General features: G+C 44.5%; 2 protein-coding genes and 1 long non-coding RNA gene across 4 annotated transcripts; 1 reads left to right on the forward strand and 2 right to left on the reverse strand.

Moving 5' to 3' along the window:
* The first annotated feature begins 5 nt into the window (after positions 1–5).
* On the forward strand, positions 6–10,104 carry mtrex (Mtr4 exosome RNA helicase). Its single transcript, XM_086134560.1, has 27 exons — positions 6–143; positions 340–480; positions 960–1,026; positions 1,124–1,186; positions 1,384–1,496; positions 1,584–1,758; positions 2,534–2,624; positions 2,689–2,813; positions 2,911–3,009; positions 3,384–3,504; positions 3,576–3,707; positions 4,322–4,401; positions 4,474–4,584; positions 4,667–4,768; positions 5,848–5,973; positions 6,055–6,205; positions 6,291–6,463; positions 6,920–6,988; positions 7,078–7,203; positions 7,551–7,661; positions 7,751–7,939; positions 8,070–8,233; positions 8,349–8,454; positions 8,996–9,052; positions 9,133–9,295; positions 9,427–9,531; positions 9,793–10,104. Exons 1-27 carry the CDS (start codon positions 46–48, stop codon positions 9,843–9,845), a joined length of 3,111 nt encoding a protein of 1,036 aa, XP_085990686.1. The 5' UTR covers positions 6–45; the 3' UTR covers positions 9,846–10,104.
* LOC147191808 (uncharacterized) lies at positions 4,907–7,082 on the reverse strand. Its single transcript, XR_015103453.1, has 4 exons — positions 6,896–7,082; positions 6,227–6,385; positions 5,853–5,950; positions 4,907–5,789 (listed from the first exon to the last, which is right to left on the reverse strand). It is a non-coding gene; the product is annotated as an uncharacterized LOC147191808 (long non-coding RNA).
* A 72-nt stretch (positions 10,105–10,176) lies between the features above and the next one.
* On the reverse strand, positions 10,177–19,825 carry plpp1a (phospholipid phosphatase 1a). 2 transcript variants are annotated; one of them, XM_086134569.1, is made up of 6 exons: positions 19,347–19,825; positions 14,618–14,769; positions 12,949–13,229; positions 11,971–12,028; positions 10,841–11,017; positions 10,177–10,724 (listed from the first exon to the last, which is right to left on the reverse strand). In XM_086134569.1, exons 1-6 carry the CDS (start codon positions 19,402–19,404, stop codon positions 10,605–10,607), a joined length of 846 nt encoding a protein of 281 aa, XP_085990695.1. In that variant the 5' UTR covers positions 19,405–19,825; the 3' UTR covers positions 10,177–10,604. The 2 variants fall into 2 exon arrangements, with proteins under 2 accessions (XP_085990695.1, XP_085990694.1); XM_086134568.1 differs by lacking the exon at positions 14,618–14,769 and adding an exon at positions 16,429–16,583 and having other exon boundaries at positions 19,347–19,823.
* Between the last annotated feature and the right edge of the window lie 377 nt (positions 19,826–20,202).

Below are 20,202 nucleotides of genomic sequence, written 5' to 3' on the forward strand. Positions count from 1 at the left end.
TTACGTGGCCGCGTTGCATTGTGGGAAGGGTGCCTTGCTACAATCATGGCGGACCCGTTTGGAGATTTATTCAGCGTGTTTGACGACGAACAGAAGCCCACGACGAGCAAGAAGCCACCGGCCTCGGTCGCTCTAGAGACGGGGTAAAATACCAACTTTGTGCTGCCGAATTTTCTTTCATTTCCTTTCTTTAAAGACGAGAAGGAGCGGTGACTCTTGAAGCTAGCCTCACGTGCGCTGTGATGTGAATTTCACGGCCAACGAATATTTGAGACGTTATCATTTAGAATTTCCTCAAGCTACCGCGAATTAAGTTGTTGAAATTGCCCTCTTGTTCAGAAAAGTAGCTGGTCTAAATAATGGCGACGATGCTCCCCCGGCTGCCAAGACCAAGAGGGAACTGCCGGACAGTGACGGAGAAGAGGAGCTGGGCTTCGGCAAGAAACCTCGCCTCGACACGGTCTCCGCCAATGACCACAAGTAAGGAGATATATACACATACATACATACATACATACAGAGAGAGGCAGAGACAACGAGGCTCTAGTAATGTCATCGCTAATCTTACAATGTTACAAAGAAAAAGTAAATGTCTTACAGCTAAGCACTTACAATGTTAACACTAAACGAAATTTAACTCCCTCTTTATGCACATATGCCATTTTTCTTCATGAGGTTTAAAATTATGTACTTCTGATTTATTATCTCTGTCTATGCCATACGGAAGGGATTGAACAGACTAGTTGACTTTGCTACTCTGATGTGACGTTCAGCTCTAAAGTCAAGTAATTGCCAGTCATGTTTTGTGCATCTTGTTTTCCAATCGGCCCGTTTAAGACAACTTACTACTCACCTGTCAGCTGCCCTTTCCGAATTAAAACGCTTTGCTGAATAGTGAAATGTCTCTTGCTGAGTTTGCAATAATCGAAGGCTCTCTATAATGCTCTATTTTACTTTAGTCTTTCAGAATTTATGCCCAAAGTCAAAGTGGAGTCAGTGGAGACGGCGGAAGGCTGCTCACACGAGGCAAGTAAAATAATTGCAAGGCATTTATTGCCCTGATCTAGCTGTTTAAAGTTGTTAACACAGATTTTTTTTTTTTCTTCCCCCTGTTCCCTGACAGGTCGCTCTGCCTGCCAGTGATGAATATAAACCTCTCAAATCTCGAGTCGGAAATGCCGCAAAGGTATTTGTAGATTTGTTTAAAAACACAAGTTCCTGTAGGAAATGATGGAAACGGGACATGTTTTTAGTAACGTTTTAACGGTAACGATCACATAAAACGAAAAAGCAAAAGTGAAACTTGTGATTTAATAGTTAGGTCAAATTTCAAATGTTCAAGATTCCACTCTGATGAATTATTTTTTTCTTTTGTCGTAACAGGAGTACCCTTTCATTCTGGACCCCTTTCAGCAGGAGGCCATTTTGTGCATTGACAACAACCAGTCAGTGCTTGTCTCGGCGCACACCTCGGCTGGCAAGACTGTCTGTGCTGAGTGAGCCCCACCCCCCCAATCACCCTCAGTTTACTAAAATCGATGATTTGCTGTGGCATGACTTGTTCATCTATCTCTTCCTCGTAGGTACGCCATCGCGTTGGCTCTGCGCGAGAAGCAGCGTGTCATCTTCACCAGCCCCATCAAGGCGCTGTCCAATCAAAAGTACCGGGAGATGTACGAGGAGTTTCAAGACGTGGGCCTGATGACGGGCGACGTCACCATCAACCCCACCGCCTCTTGCCTCGTCATGACAACAGAGGTGCGTCTTCATCATGAATGCGCCCTTCCTCTTATTTTTCTTAAAGGACAGCAGGAATGCTTTTCAGACTGAGAAAATAAACATGCCCCAATCCACATTGACTAGGGAACACCAATTATGTTCCTGGGTCAGTTAGATCCCCAGAGTATATTTAATGACCACTTTTTTGTTCATTTCTGGTACTGCAAATGTTATTTGACACGGGGTCAAATCGACCCATATGTGAGGCACCCACCATTCACCGGGAAATTCGAACTGGTCATGGGTCAAATTGACCCACCACCAGCAAATATGTGAGGAGGTTAATTTGACTCATGTGAATGGCCTTCCAACATGGCCTGGGTCAAAGTGACCCAAGGAACAGTACTAAGGTCAATTTGACCCATGTTATGTTGCGTGTACCTTTCCAGTGTCAAATTAACCCATGTGACCGTTGTCCCCTGGGTCAAAGTGACCCAGGACCAGCAACAATTTGTCAATTTGACCAATCAGGAGCCTTCCACTGTGACCTTTATCAACTTGACTGAGGACATGTTAAATTATCACTTCATTTTATTTACCCTGAAGAAGCAACGATGTTCCTTGGTCAATTTGACCCAAAGCATGTTCGCTTGTACTTTCTGACACTTTTTTAATTATCGAACATGAGCTGTGTCAAATTGACCAAGGACATTCATTGATGCTCCTGGGTCAACTTGACCCATCACACTTCACTCATCAAAAGGCACAGAAATGAAGATGATACCGGCATCCTGACCTCCTTTTACGATGGCAGATCCTGAGGAGCATGCTGTACCGCGGCTCGGAGATCATGAGGGAAGTGGCGTGGGTAGTCTTTGACGAGATCCACTACATGAGAGACGCCGGTGAGTGTGAACGAAAAGCCTCGATTATAAGCTTCGATTTGACTCCCGTCCTTATTCTCTGTAGAGCGCGGTGTGGTGTGGGAGGAAACCATCATTCTGCTTCCCGACAACGTGCACTACGTCTTCCTGTCGGCCACCATCCCCAACGCCAGGCAGTTTGCCGAGTGGATATGTCACCTTCACAAGCAGGTTTGATATTTACAGATTTTTTGATCATTTCAACCTGTTTCCAGTTCAGACTCTGCGATCTGTCAACTTACAAGCTTTCTTGGCACCTTTCTCGCAGCCGTGCCACGTGGTCTACACGGACTACAGACCGACACCGCTGCAACACTACGTTTTCCCAGCAGGAGGCGATGGACTCCACCTCGTGGTTGATGAGAATGTAAGAGGGAACAGCTATGTCACATTCTCTTGTCGGCTCAGTCATAATTACACGTTATCTAGTCTACAATGATCTGGATGGTCCACATCACTAGTAACTTAATGCTAGGAGTGAGCAATCCTAATACGTCTTTGTGCATTTATTTATTTTTTAATGGTATGTTGAAGGAGTGTCTGAAAATGGCTGGTACCGCATTGATTAAATTAGTTTTAGTAAACTGTATTTGCGCTCTGTTGTACCCATTTTGTGAATTGTATTTCATTTTTATTGTCATTTATTTCTTGATTTTTAAACTCCAGGTTCTGACATATTTGAATTGACTCAACAATCTATTATTTCATTCCATTTAATCAATCCTAATTTTGTCGCATCAGGGAGACTTCAGGGAGGACAACTTCAACACAGCCATGCAAGTTTTGAGAGACACGGGGGATTCCGGAAGCAGCAATGCGGGGTCCAAGTGGGACCCAAAAGGACGCAAGGGGGGAACAAAAGGTGAGCACAGGGTCAAAAAATGACACCTTTTTTGAATCCAATAAGACGATGAAACAAATCTGCCGGCTCAGGTCCGTCCAGCGTGTTCAAGATCGTGAAGATGATCATGGAGAGGAACTTCCAGCCTGTCATCATCTTTAGCTTCAGCAAGAAGGAATGTGAGGCGTATGCTCTGCAGGTGGCCAAGCTGGATTTCAACACGGGTACGCTCCTCCGGGTTCCATCAAAACAACATGACTACACGTCTTTTCCTATCTGATGTCGAAATCGTATTGTGTCTTAACATTTCACCGGGGGGGAGGACAAGCGCTCGTAAAAGTCCTCACGTGGGAAAATGTCCATGCCGAGTCCCTGGATCCTCGTTGACCACGCTGCCAAAGACGCATTACAATGCACCAAAGGATGCTTTTTCTGCCTTATGATGTTGTGAGAACAAACAAGATTTGCCAGGGGAAAAGAACCTGATGCAAGAGGCTTCACATGATTTGTTAAAGCTCACACGTATCACTTCTTTCCCGTATGAGCACTACTTTGTTCGAAGTGGGGGTGGGGGGGAAAAAACAAAAGAGGGGTTTTTAAACCTGCTTGGGATGGATGTGATCGGTGACGGATCATAGCATGTGATTGGTACTTGGGGAGTGGGTGTATTTATGCGCTGGATACATTTTACATGATGACGCGGTCATGTTTCTCCACCAGTCCTTTTTTTTTTTAAATTTGGTGAAGTTTCGACTCAACGGTGCATACAATATTAACTTCGTTTGATCAAATGTATTCTTGTTTTCAATCCAATCCAATTCTATTTTATTAAATGCAGAAGAGGAGAAGCGTCTTGTGGAGGAAGTGTTCAACAACGCGGTGGACTGCCTGTCGGACGAGGACAAGAAGCTTCCTCAGGTGAGAATCGCCCTTAAAATGGCGACGTCACGTCATACCATTTTTAAAAAAACAAAAATGCATGTCGGTCAGGTGGAGCATGTGCTGCCGCTGTTAAAAAGAGGCATCGGTATCCACCATGGCGGTCTTCTGCCCATCCTGAAGGAAACCATTGAGATCCTCTTCTCGGAAGGCCTGATCAAGGTCACACACATCATCATCGCACTCGTCATGGAGATGATTTAAGTGATGCCATTTTCACAGTGCCTTTGTCTCGCCGTCCCAGGCGCTCTTTGCCACCGAGACGTTCGCCATGGGCATCAACATGCCGGCGCGCACCGTGCTCTTCACCAGCGCCCGCAAGTTCGATGGCAAGAGTCACCGCTTTGTAAGAACACGCACGTCATGTAAACCTGGGGCGGGCAAAGTATGGCCTGCAGACCTCATATGGCCCCTCCCGTTATTTAAGTCAAACCCAGTTTTTTTTTCCTCCTCCAAAAAAAAATAAAAAATATCCACAGATGTATACACTTTTAAAAAGTTTAATCTGGCCTTTTTGTCCACCGCTGCTCAAGACCGATGCTAATAAGTGAGCCAAGTGAACCGCAGATGTGATCCACTCACCTAAGCCCACAAAACACATCAGCCTCTTCAAAAGGCCTTTATAAGGTCGTGAATAGCTGCTGCGCCACTCGCCGTGCACAGAGCCACGTATTTATCACGACGCACGCGCGCACGAACTCAGCATGACACAGACACCCGCGAACGAGAGGGAAAGGAATCGACATGAGATCTGCCTTCCAAGAAGCTCATCTGGAACATCTGGTGCCGCGAAACGCTGCCAAAGCTCCACGCAGGCATTCGCGTTAAAACACACACACAGGCACGCGCACGCACACACACCCACACAATCGTTCATAACACGTACGCGTGGTTTTGCATCATTCGTGAACGGTCTGACAGCAACAAACCACAGCAACACATTTTTGACCGCCACGTTATTGTAAAAAAAAACCACCCCTTATAAACATATTAAACGGTCAATTCATGATTGTGTTTTTACATCAGTGTTATTTTGGCCCTTGATTGAGCTAAACTGCCGAATGCCACACACAGCTTCCACAGTTTTTGATTTTGATTTTTTTTTTTTTAAACTGACTGCTGAACCCGTTGGGTCAACGCACGGCTTGACCCCGATGCGAGTAGACTGTAACCAATAATCAGATGATGATAATCAGAAATGTGTACGGCATTGAAGTTTGAAATAGTTTGACCCCTTTGACAGTTTTGATACGTATTTAATCACATCTTCCTTAGCTTCTGTTCTCACTCCGTAGTATGCACGGTTCTCCAAAGAAGAGGCCGAGCGTACTTGCTTGATGCTGTTTGCTTGTCACTTCCAATTCAGCCTAAAACGGATACATGTGGCATCCAACAATTGACTGTCTGCCTTCATTTTGTCTGTAGATTACCTCAGGCGAGTACATCCAGATGTCAGGGCGTGCGGGCAGGAGAGGAATGGACGAAAGAGGCATCGTTATTTTCATGGTGGACGAGAAAATGAGTCCGTCTGTGGGGAAACAGCTCCTTAAGGTAACACGGTGACTTCAAAACAACACAAAATGTCGCAGGCGCACCCGGCTGCGCGGTCCCTTCACTGACGTGGTCGCGCAGGGCTCGGCCGACCCGCTGAACAGCGCCTTCCACCTGACGTACAACATGGTGCTCAACCTGCTGCGCGTGGAGGAGATCAACCCCGAGTACATGCTGGAGAAATCCTTCTACCAGTTCCAGCACTACCGAGCTCTGCCCGGCGTCGTCGAGAGTAAGCTCGCCGAGCGCCTACCTGTTAGAACGTACGCGAGGCGGGACTCTTTTCTCCAAACGGCTGCCGTTCCCCCGCCGCGCAGGAATACAGAAGCTGGAGGAGGAGTACCACGCGATCGAGATCCCCAACGAGGAGAGCGTGGTCACCTACTTCAAGATCCGACAGCAGCTGGCCAAGCTGGGAAAGGAAATCCAGGAGTTCATCCACAAGCCCAAATACTGCTTGCCTTTCCTGCAGCCCGGGCGCCTCGTCAAGGTTACCTGCCAGCACTTCTCTCATGCTATGTGCTAATGCTAAATGCGCTCTCTAGCACTCGGGTGTTCTCGCTCTCTCACGCAATCTTTCTCACTCACTCACTTGTCCTCACACTGACGTTCTCAAGACACGTTCACGACACGCGCATTTGCTGTCTTACGGTATATTCACTCGCACACCCATGCGTTCTTTCTCATACTTTCACTTGATCACTCTCACACACACTTACCCCTCAGACTCACTTGCACGGACTCACTCACTCACACACGCTTTCCTGATCCCTCTTGCACATTCTCTCACTCGCTCTCTCACAAAAACTGTCACATTCTTTGTTATAGTCCCTCTCAGACTTTAACTAACTCACTGACACACTGTCTTTCTCTCTCACGCACTCACTCTCACTGGGTCACACTATTTTGGGGACAAACGTACTCTCTCGACGGCTCTCTCTCACAGGTGAAAAATGAAGACGCAGACTTCGGCTGGGGTGTCGTCGTCAACTTCTCCAAGAAGTCAAACGTGAAGGTGAGGCCTCCTTTTTATTTGTCATGGCCTTCCTGACAAAAAAAAAAAAAAAAAAAGCCGTCACTCACACATGTTCCCGGTGCGCGCAGGTCAGCACGGACGCCGAGCCACTCTTTGTGGCCGAGGTGCTGTTGCACTGCAGCAAAAACAGCGTCAAGGAGGCGGCCACTGAGGCGGCCAAACCTGCTCCGCCAGGCCAGACCGGAGAGATGCAGGTATGATATGAGGATTTCGACTTTTAATTTCTATACCTGTGATGTGTTCAAATGTATTAATTGAACAGAAGTTTTTTGTTTACTTACGAGAGAGAGGCACAGTGCTTGAGTGGTTAGCACGTTTGCCTCATTTTTTTCCAAAATGGTTCCTTATAAAACGTATGCTCCCTTCCTGTATCGATTAGTACCGCAGCATGTTTATGTAACAGTGTTCTGACCTCCATGGCCCCTGTGCTGCGCAGCACCGGTGAAATCCATCACGCCTCCCATCTCTACGCCTTGTTATAAATGTAGAATTGATTTGGCGCAGTAAAGATTTGAATTAATCACGCCTGAATGGATTCTAGGTGGTCCCTGTGATGCTTCACTTGCTGACGTCCATCAGCTCCGTGCGTCTGTACATCCCCAAAGACTTGAGACCCTTTGACAACCGCCAGCTCATGCTCAAGTCCATCCAGGTTTCAAAACACCCCTTCGAGCTTATAAAATACAAAAAAAAATGTTGAAATTGTTTCATCATCATCGCATCTTTATGTTTGAAACGCAGGAAGTGCAAAAGCGTTTCCCAGACGGAATCCCTCTTCTGGACCCCGTGGACGACATGGGCATCAAGGACGCCGGGCTGAAGAAGGTGATCCAGAAGGTGGAGGCTTTCGAGCACCGAATGTACTCACACCCGCTGCACAGCGACCCCAACCTGGAGGCCGTCTACTCGCTGTGCGAAAAGAAGGCTCTGGTAAAGCCACTTTTTCAAAATGATCGTTGCATGTCAGAACAGTCATCACGATGTTGCAAACGCAGATATTCATGAAATGAGCAAAGTTCTGATTGAAGAATAACATGACATTGGTGTGTGTGTGTTTCAGATCGCGGGGGACGTGCGCACGGCCAAGCGCGAGTTGAAGAAAGCTCGCACCGTGCTGCAGATAGATAAGCTCAAGTGCCGCAAGCGAGTGCTCCGACGCCTCGGCTTCGCCAGCCCGTCCGACGTCATCGAGGTGAAGGGGCGGGTGGCCTGCGAGATTAGCAGGTCAGAACACAGCCGCGGCCTTTTTAGAACTAAGGTTGACCGTGCTACCTTCAATTTGAGGCTGTTTTCTAAGCAGTTTTTTAAAAATATAATAATAATAATAATCTTTGTCTAGCGCTGACGAACTGCTGCTGACGGAGATGGTGTTCAACGGCCTCTTCAACGACCTGACGGTGGAACAAGCCACCGCGCTGCTCTCCTGCTTCGTTTTCCAGGAAAATGTAAAGAAAATGTTCTTCTTCCACGTTGAAACCAAATTTTCAGTCACAAATTCAAAAATTCGCAGTTTTTTTTTTTTTGTGTACAGCATTCAATCCTCTGTTATTCGCTGAAAAACTTGCCTATCCGCAAAAATGGTCACGACATTGCTTTGACGCAGTCATGTGGGTTCTTGGTGCCAAAGTGAGTTGAGGAGCTTCATTGAGACAACAGTTGTTGCGATTCTGTGGCGTCTTGAGGCAATCGCTGTGTAGTATCGAGTTTTGGAGGGAAGCAGTGCCGGTTGCCAATTACTGACTCACATGGCTCGCGAGGTCTCGTTAGCCTGCAAAGCATCTCCCAAATGTTGTCAATTATTTAAAAAAAAAAAAAGCTGAATTAGTCAACTAATTTCCACAAGTTTGCAAACAGAAAATCTATTTGTAAAAGCAACTATGGCATCAAGTAGAGTGACAGTGTGTGAACTGTTGCCTCGCGAATCTTCCAGTGTCGCCGTGAAAAATCAAGTCGTGTACTAATCATTTTTTTCATTGGTGAATCCAGGCCAGCGAGATGCCAAAACTGACGGAGCAACTGGCCGCCCCCCTCAGACAAATGCAGGTACGATCCCATCCCGGTATGAGCCCGCCGCTGGGCAACGGCGCGCGCTCGCCGACACTTGTTTTCACGGCACGCCTCAGGAGTGCGCCAAGCGCATCGCGAAGGTGTCGGCGGACGCCAAGCTGGAGGTGGACGAGGATACCTACCTGAGCTCGTTCAAGCCTCACCTCATGGATGTGGTCTACGCGTGGGCCAACGGCGCCACCTTCGCGCAGATCTGCAAGATGACCGACGTCTTTGAAGGCAACGTTGCTTGTGCTGTCTGCATGTCTCGTTCCCAGCGGGCAGGAATACTGACAGTTGTTTGTTGTCGTTTTGTGTTGGCATTCGTGTCTGTTTTTGGTGGGCGGTTGTGGTGTTGGTCTCCTCTACAGGAAGCATCATCCGCTGCATGCGGCGTCTGGAGGAAGTGCTGCGACAAATGTGCTCGGCCGCCAAAGCCATTGGCAACACGGAGCTGGAGAACAAGTTTGCCGAAGGTAAGAAAGTGTGTTTTTTTTTTTTGTTTGTGGATATTTTTAAACTGACAAATTGTTGAACTTTCCACAAGACTTAATCCTTTGAGACTGACTTTGTATATACTCTTATCTACTCCACAATGTTTTATTCAGGCAGAGGTAATCCATTTTATGATGACATAAGTTTTTTTATTGGCAGTTGCACAATCAATGAGCTGATGACATGAAGTCCGTACACACCAGGTAATAAATATGAATCAACTCGTGTTTGTCTCCTCGCAGGAATCACAAAGATCAAGAGGGACATTGTGTTTGCTGCCAGCCTCTATTTGTAATCCCAACACTTCAGCAGCTTCATGGCTTCCTTTTTGCGTCACCCGGCGGATCCGTTTTGGGCTCCCAGCAACCTCTGATCCAACATCATTGAATTCAATTTTTGATGGTAATCAAATGACTCATATCCACATCATATTTCTTTGTTAATACATATGGCTTTATTTGTCCTGCTGTTGTTTTAGACACTTGTACATATTTTACATGTGTTTTTTTTTTTTCTCAATAAAAGTCTGTGTTTGACATACAGATTGACACAAACATACTTTTGTGGGTTTGGTGTTTGTCTTTTTTTTTCTTTTCTGGGCCTTAAGTTGCCTTCCCTGATTTCTGTCAGTTTTTGGAGGGATATGCAGCAGCAGCGGCGTTAGTTTAGCAGTCACGTGAAGGCATCACAGGAAAAAGTGCTGCATTCGCAGTAGTTGTTTATAACCTCGACATTGAACCTCAGTGGGAGCTTTAAGCAGATTGACTCCCAGTAAAGAAATGCACAAAGCAGGCTTACATTCACAGGTTATACACAGTAGTGGTCTCTACCCCCCTCCCCGCTCCACTCTATTCACCTCCCCAACCCCTTTTCACCGGTGGGTGCATGCAGTACAATCTTCCCACCGGCTCAGTAGATAAAGTAGCGTCCTTGGGACAGTCTTGAGCCAGCATCTGTCGCTGGACCACATTTAAAAGACAACATTTGAATATAATAAAATAAGATGTCTGAGGCGCATCGACTCTACATGCAGGTGACTGAAGTGTGTGAAGTTTTAGTTTGGACTCTCAAAGTGGTTTCCGTTAGTGGGCGTCTCCCGGAGGCCGGTGTGGGGGATGTCGGCCTCCTTGCGGGCCTCCAGGGGCTGCTTGAAAAAGTCAGACACAAAAAACACCTGCGGGGACGCCGAAAGGTGGAATTTAGGTTTTGATCTTCGCTCACATTCACTTGACAGAGTTTACATGCTGCTGTTTTGGTTAGAAATGAAAATTAAAAGTGTCTCAAACTCACCACCAGGATGGCCATGAGCGCCCCCTGCAGGAGGCCTGTGAGCACGTCGCTCCAATGGTGCTTGTAGTCGGACACACGTGACAGGCCTGTATACACGGAGGCGGCGATCAGGAAAAACTGGATGGTGGGCCTCAGCAGGCGAGCCCACTCTGCGTGCATGCGGGCCTGCAGGTACAGCTGAAATGACACACACACACACACACAAAAAATGGCAACAATAGTCAGCTGTGTTGTGTGGTGCAAAATGTGTACGTTTATAATGACTGTCTAAAAAAAGTCTCCACGGGCCTCCTTTTTGATTGACAAATCAGGATTAATCAGTAAAAAACGTTTTGGACTCTTTTTATGACCTACTACCAGTACAAATCAAGTGAAAAAAAAACAAGAAAAGTAAAAATAAACTGATGGGGTTGCATAAGTGTGCACACCCTCTTTTAGTCGCCACATTCCAACTCTCATGATCCAATTTTCATTGAGGTCAGAAGATAGTTGCCACCAGTTAGCACCGTGATTTTCTCTGAATAAAATTCAGATGTTCTAGTAGGCTTTTCCTTTCATTTTGTTCTTTCTAGCCAAAACTTGAAGGCTTTGCGCCAACACTGACTGGCATTTAGAACTGTTCATAATTCCCTCCAACTTTTGTGTGTGTGTGTGTGTGTGTTTTTTTTTTTACTCTCCCTCTCGAAAGATTTTTATTTAATTTCATTGGGTCACTTTTAATGGTGGAAAATCATTTGAGATGATGTTGGTATCATTGTTTTCTATCACAAAAGCTTGTATTTGAACAGGAGTGTGCAGACTTTTTACATCCACTGTATATAAATTCATGGAACAAAATTCAATACTGTGGAAAAAGGTCCGATGAAGACAGGAAGTTGAAGGGCAATGTATATTTATTCATGCTCGCTATATTTACCGCACAAGATAATCAAGTAGTTCCTGTTTTAAGATAACATCGTTTTTCATAGTTCTTTTAAACTCTGAAGTCGTCGACCTCGATTTGCGTATGCCGTCCATGTTTACACGTACCTGGAAGGTACGGACTATTACAAAATGACTACTTTTTTTTTTTTTGCCTATGTCTACGAGCGAACATTTATCCACACAGTAAAGTACGTGTAAATACTTACCGCCAGGAAGAGCATGCAGTACATTGAGAAGGACGAGTGGCCGGAATAGAAAGACAACCTGTGAGAGCAAGACAAACATTCACATTAGAACACTTGCCTTTTTTGCCAACCCATAATTTTGTGGAGACGAAACATAAGGACCATTTTGGAAAAGTGTGAGGGTAACCACCATAGAACAGGGAATACAGTGTATTGCAACGTAGTGTAGCATAGCGGCTCAGTACAATACTGTACAGTAGTAGTAAGTTTGCGTTTCCCTGAGAAAGATGAATAACCCCCCCCCCCCCAGTGGAATCCACAACAACTTATTGGAACATTCTAACTACTTTTATTAAATTTCCATTTCATTTTGTCGTAACAAAATGGAGGACGGCCAATTATTATTTCAGTTTGTACAACATATTGAATGCAGGCCTCCGCCCTCCCTCTCTTGTTGTTCAAAAGGCGACGCAAGAGCCTTGCGATAAGATGATCCCTCTGCTGCTGCTCGTCTTCATGCAGTTTTACAATCAGCTGATGTTTCGACGCAGGAAAGCCTTTTATGTAGTGCGCACGCTGCAGGTTGAGCAGCAGGAGCAGGAGGAGGAGGGTGGGGGAGGAAGCTTGGCTCCAGCAAACACAAACAGTCAGGCGGCCACGCCCTGGAAATGCGGTACAGGCCCAGGAGGGATGCTTTGTGTTGCCAGATGATGGCTTTTTTGGGGGGGAGGGGGGGCGCACTCCCTCCTCACTATTGCGAAGGTCGATATTAAAGAGAAGGGAGCCAAAGCGGAGCTGCTTTGGAAATCGGAGCTGCACATCCTCTCGCCAGGCAGCGCTTCCTGCTGCTCAATGCTGATAACAAAAACACACATACTCAAACAACCCCCCCCCCCCCGGCCCTCCCCCAAACGTCACATTTATACTATACATTTATACACATTTATACTAAATACAGAGTGGCGATTTGAATTGTGTACGGCACGTTCTCAAGCTCACCTGCCCTCATTGGCCATGGTGGGGTTTCCTGTGCAGGCGAAATCCTCTATGTAGACGCCCATCGAGCAGTTGCCCCCCTTAAAGTCGGGCCTGCACACGTCGAGGAAGTGCGGCCGGAGGCGGCCGATGGAGTACTTGGCGATGTCGGTGAGCGACTGGCTCATGGCGGCGCCGAACAGGAAGGTGCCCACCGCCTTGTAGACGCGCGCCACGTAGCTGCCGTACGACGACTTGGACTGCAGGCGCTTGAGGTACACGCACAGGCACTCGCCGAAGATCATCTGTCACCACGGAGCAAAAAGTTGGCACAATCAAAACCGTAAACTAGCATATCTTCAATCTGTTCGTCATTTGCAATGTGTTCATGCAAATGTAATGAAACTTCGCGAGGGTGTGGATTGTAGTTTTTCCAGCTTTGAATCTTGCAATAATGTCCTTTTTCTGTCAAACTAACTTTTTGGTCCATCGTGGCCACTTCTGGCTAAGTGAAGTGAACATTTTCAAATTCCTTGTTATTTACTAGATTGCATCAATCGTACGATTTTGGGTAAAAACGATTTTTTGTTTTCTACTTGATCAATCATTGATCAATTTTTAGACATGGAGGAAACTTCATATTTGGCATTTATGGCTTGAACATTTTTTTTAACCTATCTTTCATTCTACACACAAACACTTGGCTTGTGAGTTCAGACCTTTGAAAACTAGAAAGAAAAATCTCATAGGCTAAAAAAAAAATCATGAGGAAGCTGAAAGGGTTGGAAAATTAAACAAGGCCGGAGGGTTAACTGACCGAGAGGATGTCCACTTAAAAGTGTTTGTCAGCATAATCCTTTACACAGACACAAAGTTGGAAGCGGCGCTAGCGGCTAGCTAGCTTCTGTTCACTCTTCTCTATCTTTCAATTTGGCAATTTCTTAACTGAATTGCTGTTTCCATTTCAACTACAACCCACGAGCTGTCACCTAATTCCTTTTTTAAGCCATTTGGGGTCATTCAAACTGTTTTGTTCTTTTCCTGCTTCAACTTCGAGCTCAAAATGCCTTGTAGCGTAAAGGCAGTATTTACTTACTAAGGTGAAACTGACGTCATTTGAATGTTTGTTTGTGAAAAGATGAGCCGTTTGCAAACATGCCATTAGCAGGGGGTGGGAAAAAACTCATTTAACAGACAGTGGTGCTTTAGGACAGGGTTTCTCAAACTTTTCCGGTGCGGGGACAACTAAGGGGGTCAATGTTTCCCTCAAAGTCCCATAGGAATGAACAGTTGCCTTTTTTTTTTTAAACAAAAGTTTCCATGCACAGTTAAAAAAAAAAGAAAAATGTTCATGTTACAATCATATTTATATCTTTGTTTTTTCAGAACAAAGACTTTTTTTTTTCGTTACAAAAATTCAATCATACAAAAATATAGTCGTATTATTCCAAGGCAGGTGTTTAAAAAAAAAATACATTATCGAGTTAGTTGGCCAAAAGCTAAGTGAGAGGGCTAATTTATTTCGTGACATTATCGGTGTCGTTTATTTTTTTTTTTAATTTTATGACAACATAATAATTTAAGGCTAATTATTATGCGCACCAGTTTGAGAACCACTGTTTCAGGTCATAACGTAAAAAAAACAAACAAAAAAAAAACGTAATGAAACAGTAAATATCAAAGATGCACTTACAGTGAGCACTGTGAGGGGAATCATGACACCTCCTAACAACTGATAGGAAATGGTGTCCTCTTTAAGCGGGTACTTGATTGACTCATCGCGACAGAAAAAGCCTCGGCGGAACGGTTTGTGTTGCGCGGTGAGTATTGCGAACGGGAGTCCAACTAGCAGAGAAGCAATGAGAAAGAGAAAAAAACAAACAAACAAATGGGAGGTTATTAGATAAGATCTACCCATCATGCAACGCCGTGGTTACATCTTCCAGGAGGCGGTAGAAGCTGCTGCAGCAGTGGCATCCTGGCCAAAAGCCTTAGGAAGTAGCTGATGTTAGAGGGTTAAAATGTTAAGAGGAGGAAGTCGTTAGCTGGTGGGCACACTTCCTGCAAACTCCATTCATGTCCGACAAACCATTTTTTATTTCTTTTAACGGATTGTCATACTGGCTTTTTTCCGCGAGACGAAATCAGAGATATGGAACACTGTCAGGAAGCTTCGGCGGCGCTTCCAAAAAGGAACATTCCGGATATTCCATGAGATGATTCACAGCTGTGACTCATGTGAAGAAAAAGATTCCTGACAATCCATCACGAGGCTAAGTCAGAAAAAAAAACACATGGGCTATTTTATGGTATTTTCAAGGTGTCTTTCGATGACAAACGCGTCGTAGACACGCAGCCGATTGCTACCGCATTGGTACCAGGCGTACGAGACAGACGGAAGATGAGGGATTGCGAAAATTGTGAGTTTTCGTCACAGGTTGTGGGCCGAGTTGCTGATTCACCTGGGAAATCGAGCGTTACAAATATTACCATCCGGCACCAGTCTGTCCGTTTTTTTTTTTTTTTTAGTCTGGCCCACATATGAAACACTCACTCGGCCATTTTGGTTTCGAAGTGCAGACTTCTTATAGAAATCGTGTTGTGAATCCGGCTAATATTGATTATTCTCATCAATGATTTGTGTCAAAATTAATTTGGCATTATTAAACAGCCAATTCCAATAGAAAAGATGCACATGAGGTGCGGGTATTATTTTTGTCCACATGGGGCCGCCATCTTCACGTTTTACACTGTAGTGTCTGTGACTTTGAATGTGTGTGGCTTTAAAAAGCCGAACCTGGCCTCGTGAGTGAGGCGGGAGTCAGCGAATGAGAGGCTAGCAGCAAACAGTTAACTGTAATTATTACAGGTCTATTTTGTTACTTTTTGATTCAATCAAGCAATTGAAAGTGCACCAAATGCGTCTATCCTTGACCTTAACTGGCAGTCGGACTATACTGAATTAGCTAACGACGTTTACATTCGCTTGAGTGTGCAATCACAGCCTTGCTTTGCAGTAGGCTCATTCCATTTTAGCTTCTTTTTTTTGTGTACATTCTTTGCCTTTTACGCGCGAGAAACTACACAATGAAATGCGCAGGTTGCTGGCCATTTTGGTTTGAAAGTGCTGCTATGATAATCAAAATATAGTATTTGCAAATATATACATAGATATATTAAGATAGTGTTAGCAAATATTAGCATCCGTCGCAGCTGTGTCCAGATGACACGAAAAGCAGCATGCGTATTCATCACGACAATATGTGAAAATCAATGAGTAGCTTTGCTGTGGTAAGCAAAAGCGGTCGGCTAGTCTGGTTTGAAGGTGCTGTTTTTCAGTAATTTCGGACCTTTGGATAGTTAAGTGGACATCCTCGTCATCTAGGGCTGCTAACATATGATGCGGATCTGGATAGAGTGAAAGGCTAAATGAGGAAAAGCCGCATGCACTTGTTAGGTCCGTGGCGTCCCGGCCTTGCCTGGCACGGACGGCCCCCTACTTACGCAGCTAATGGGCAGCGAGAAGCCCACCGTGTAGAGCACGGTGGAGGTGACGGTGCTGTGGTGGAAAGGGTACTTGATGCTGTCGTCGTTACAGAAAAAGCCCCTCTGGTAGGGACGGATCTTACCCAGGTTGAAGGCCGCCAGGGGCAGGCCCCCTGTGGAGGACACACGGTCAAAGGGGAAGAAAATGTGAAATAAAAATCAACGACTGCATCAGTCCATAGCGTTGATGACATCCCGTTTTCAGAAACAAATGAGGAATTTATGCGACATGCCATATTGGTAACCAAAACTAGGAAACAAAAGGATCAGGATCTGACTCTTTGATTATTACCTCTTGTTTAGAAATCACAACCTTTTTCTCTCGATATCCCAAGTTTTTGAAAAATATATATATATTTTGTAAAATATTTTTAACCTAAATACAGAGCTGTGTCATAGTATCACCTTTTTCCATACTTTATTCTCATTTTTAAAAAATCGTAAAAATTATTTCAAGTTTCTTTTCTTGTAATTTTGTGGTTTATTGCCACTCCTAAATGACGTTTACTGTCACACACACAAAACAAAAACAAAGAGAATTGTACAATGTGTATTAAACCACGCTGCATTACTTTACCTGCTAGCTTGATACTAGAACACGTTTTAGACAGCCCAAACTAATCTGCCGTCGATGTATCGGTCGTTATAAACCTTGAAACAACTTATATTTCTTCAAACAGTTCACATGCAGAGCATGCAACATTACTCGGAGGCATATATTCTTTATCCTGTGCGAAGAACAACTATAATATTGCTGCAGCTTACTGAGCAGTTGTGACAATCTTCGCTGTATATGACGTACACATGTTTTATACTGCCTCCTGGTGGCCAAGGTGTGTACATCATTGGAGGCCCATTTAACGCAAGCAGGAAATCACGATGTAACAATGGTATAATGCTTACCTTTCTATTTAGTTTTGTTATTTCTATATGTTTTTGTAAAATACAATAATGTTTTCTTAACTTGTTCCTAAAAATGTATTGCTCTTTTGGGGCTGGAACACATCAAATTACTCTCACAAAGTAAGGCACCACTGGATTGCCAGTTTATTGCTATAAATGTGTTTGTCCAAGGTAAGGCACATGTCAATGTGGCAAAGGGTTCGATTCAAACACTGCGTGTGTTTTTACTACACACGGGGAAAGGACGAATTTTATTTTTAGGCCCAGTCAAACTTTTACAAGGCGTGTGACATAATAATAACAGAAATGATAAGCTTGTCAAATCTACACTCCTGCTTGATAAAAGACCAGCGAGAAAGCTTCTTATGCAAGCAGGTCCAAAGTCCCAGTGGAAACGCCGCAGTGATTTCTCGCCGTCTTTGGCCCCTTTAACGCAGGCTGGCCTCAGCTCAACTCGAATGTGGAACACATTCTCCATCATAAAAAAAAAAAAAGAATGCAGAAGCGCATGATCCATTGGAAGACAGTCATTTCAGCTGTTGGCGTTTGATTGGACGTGGCAGCTGAAATGCCCGGGAAGTTAAGAGAGAAACAGAAGCAGGCTGTGTGTGTGTGTGTGTGTGTGTGTGTGTGTGGGGGGGGGGGGGGGGGAGCAAGATGTTTGGTAGAGTTTGCGGCATGAGTCACCCACAATAAAAAGCTTTTCTTATGCAATCCATAACAACATACAAAGAAAGCATGAATCGGTATTCGGATCAATTAATCAATCCTTTAAAAGCCAGCACAGCCTCCAATCACATCACATATTGTGTATAACAAAAAAATAATTCATTCCAGCCTCACTAGGACACAGTCTGCATCGCAACAACCATTAATAAGATGGAGAGAATTTGCTTGAAAGTATATTTTTACTTGATTACTATTTTTATCTTTTATATATATATTTTATATTATCACTGTGTTTTATGTTTGATCTTTTTGCACCGCACTTTTTCTAAGATGCGGTTGTTTAATTTCTGAAGTTGAATTGAGATATATAATGATAAGAAGAAGAAAAAGGGGGGGGACAGTTTTGTGATAATTATACTAGTAGAAAAGTACCATTTTGATGAGAATAATGTTGGAATATTACGAGAAAAAAGGAATGAAGTCGTATGCTGTAATATCACGGGAGTGATACCAGAAAATATATACATATTACGAGGGGGGGGGGGTCGTATTACAATGAATAAAGTTGAATTTTGTAATATCACTGCAAGAAAGATGGAATGTTTTGAAAACAGCCGTAATTTTACATGAATAAGGTCATGTCATTATTCATTCATCACAAGAATTTTACATTATTCTTGTAATATTACGTCAAATTATCTCTGAATATGAATTTATTCTTGGAAAATTACACTCTTACTGCACTCCTCTTCACATAGTGACTTTCCTCGTAATATTATGACTTGAATGGTATAAAATTGTGGCTCTTTCTTGAAATACGTTGTTTCTCTTAGAATAATTCAATCTCATAAAATTACACCTTTTGACTTTTAATATTTCGGTTTCTACTGTGATATAGTGGGGAAAGAATAGTCGTCCGTCTATTGACCTTTTCCTCGTATTATGACTTTATTGACGTGAACGTGCTTTGCGTCTTGTAATAGTACATATTTTCAAAATTTGGAAAGTTTGGAAACTTAAGTTTCATGAAAATATTGGGGGGGGTGTTCTTGTGCTATAGCAATTCCCATTGCGATGTAGTGACTTAGCTGGTGTAAAATTGTGTGGTGTTGCCGTTGATTGATGTCAGTTTAAAACAACTCTGCCATGAAATGTTAAACCCCAAAACGTCTGTAGGAGTGACGCTGCAATTTGCGTTGTCTTTACATACAACAAAAACCACCCTGCCACTCCGGGCTTGTCCCATCCGATTAAATCGAGACACGAATCCGCTTCAGTGGAGCGAGAGAGGCATGTACACATACCTAAAACAAGGCAGACGACGTCGAGAACCACGAAGGGGATTCCTCTTGTCTCGAACATGTTGACTCCTGCCCGGGTTTCTCTCCCTCTCTGCTGTGGGTCGTTCACGGCGGGTAATAAAAGTGGGATGCTCCTCCTCGTCCGCCGAGGAAATTAATTAGGGACGGTTTATGTTTAGAGTACTAAAAAAAATAAAAACGAGAAGCCAAAACCACCGAGGGGGTTTAAAGCTAGCTCGTTACACAAAGTGAATTACGACGACGACGACAATGTTCCTTCTCACACGCCCGCCTTCCTCTCATCATGACCCGACCGAAAAGCGAGGCGTGGACTCCTTCGGAAATGGATCACGCTAACTTCCAAGGGAAACGCCGAGGGGCGAGGTGGACACCGGCATAGGGGTGCCCGCTTGGCTTTGGGGTTGACGGGTGGGGGGAGACGGTCGACCGGCCTGAGCTCCGGAGGCGGGCTCCAGACGGCGTTGCGTTAAAGAAAGTGGGACGCCAGAGTGCTCAGCGAAATCGTGAACACAGCTTCTCGTGTTTTATTTAAATCAAATGTAAACCACAGCCTACGGTGTCAATTTGCACACATGGTAATTCCGTGTCTGTTTGAAGTCTAGTACTGGAGTATCATATGCAAATGCTGAAACTGTGAAACTCGTTCTGGAAATGGGTGTGTACTATGCAAATGGCGGAACTATGTACTTTCCAACGTTTATCTCGGTTTGAATTTGACAGTAATTTAAGTCACTTCTGCGCAGTTGTCGAATCAGTGTCGACATCTTGTGTTGAAGAGGGAGGGTTACAATTGCCACTGTCAAAGACGCATTGGTCGCTTTCTAGCAGTTTCCAATCA

Source organism: Hippocampus guttulatus, chromosome 17, assembly GCF_054856545.1.
Source record: "Hippocampus guttulatus isolate MCC_2025c chromosome 17, RoL_Hgut_1.0, whole genome shotgun sequence".
Lineage (NCBI taxonomy): Eukaryota > Metazoa > Chordata > Actinopteri > Syngnathiformes > Syngnathidae > Hippocampus > Hippocampus guttulatus.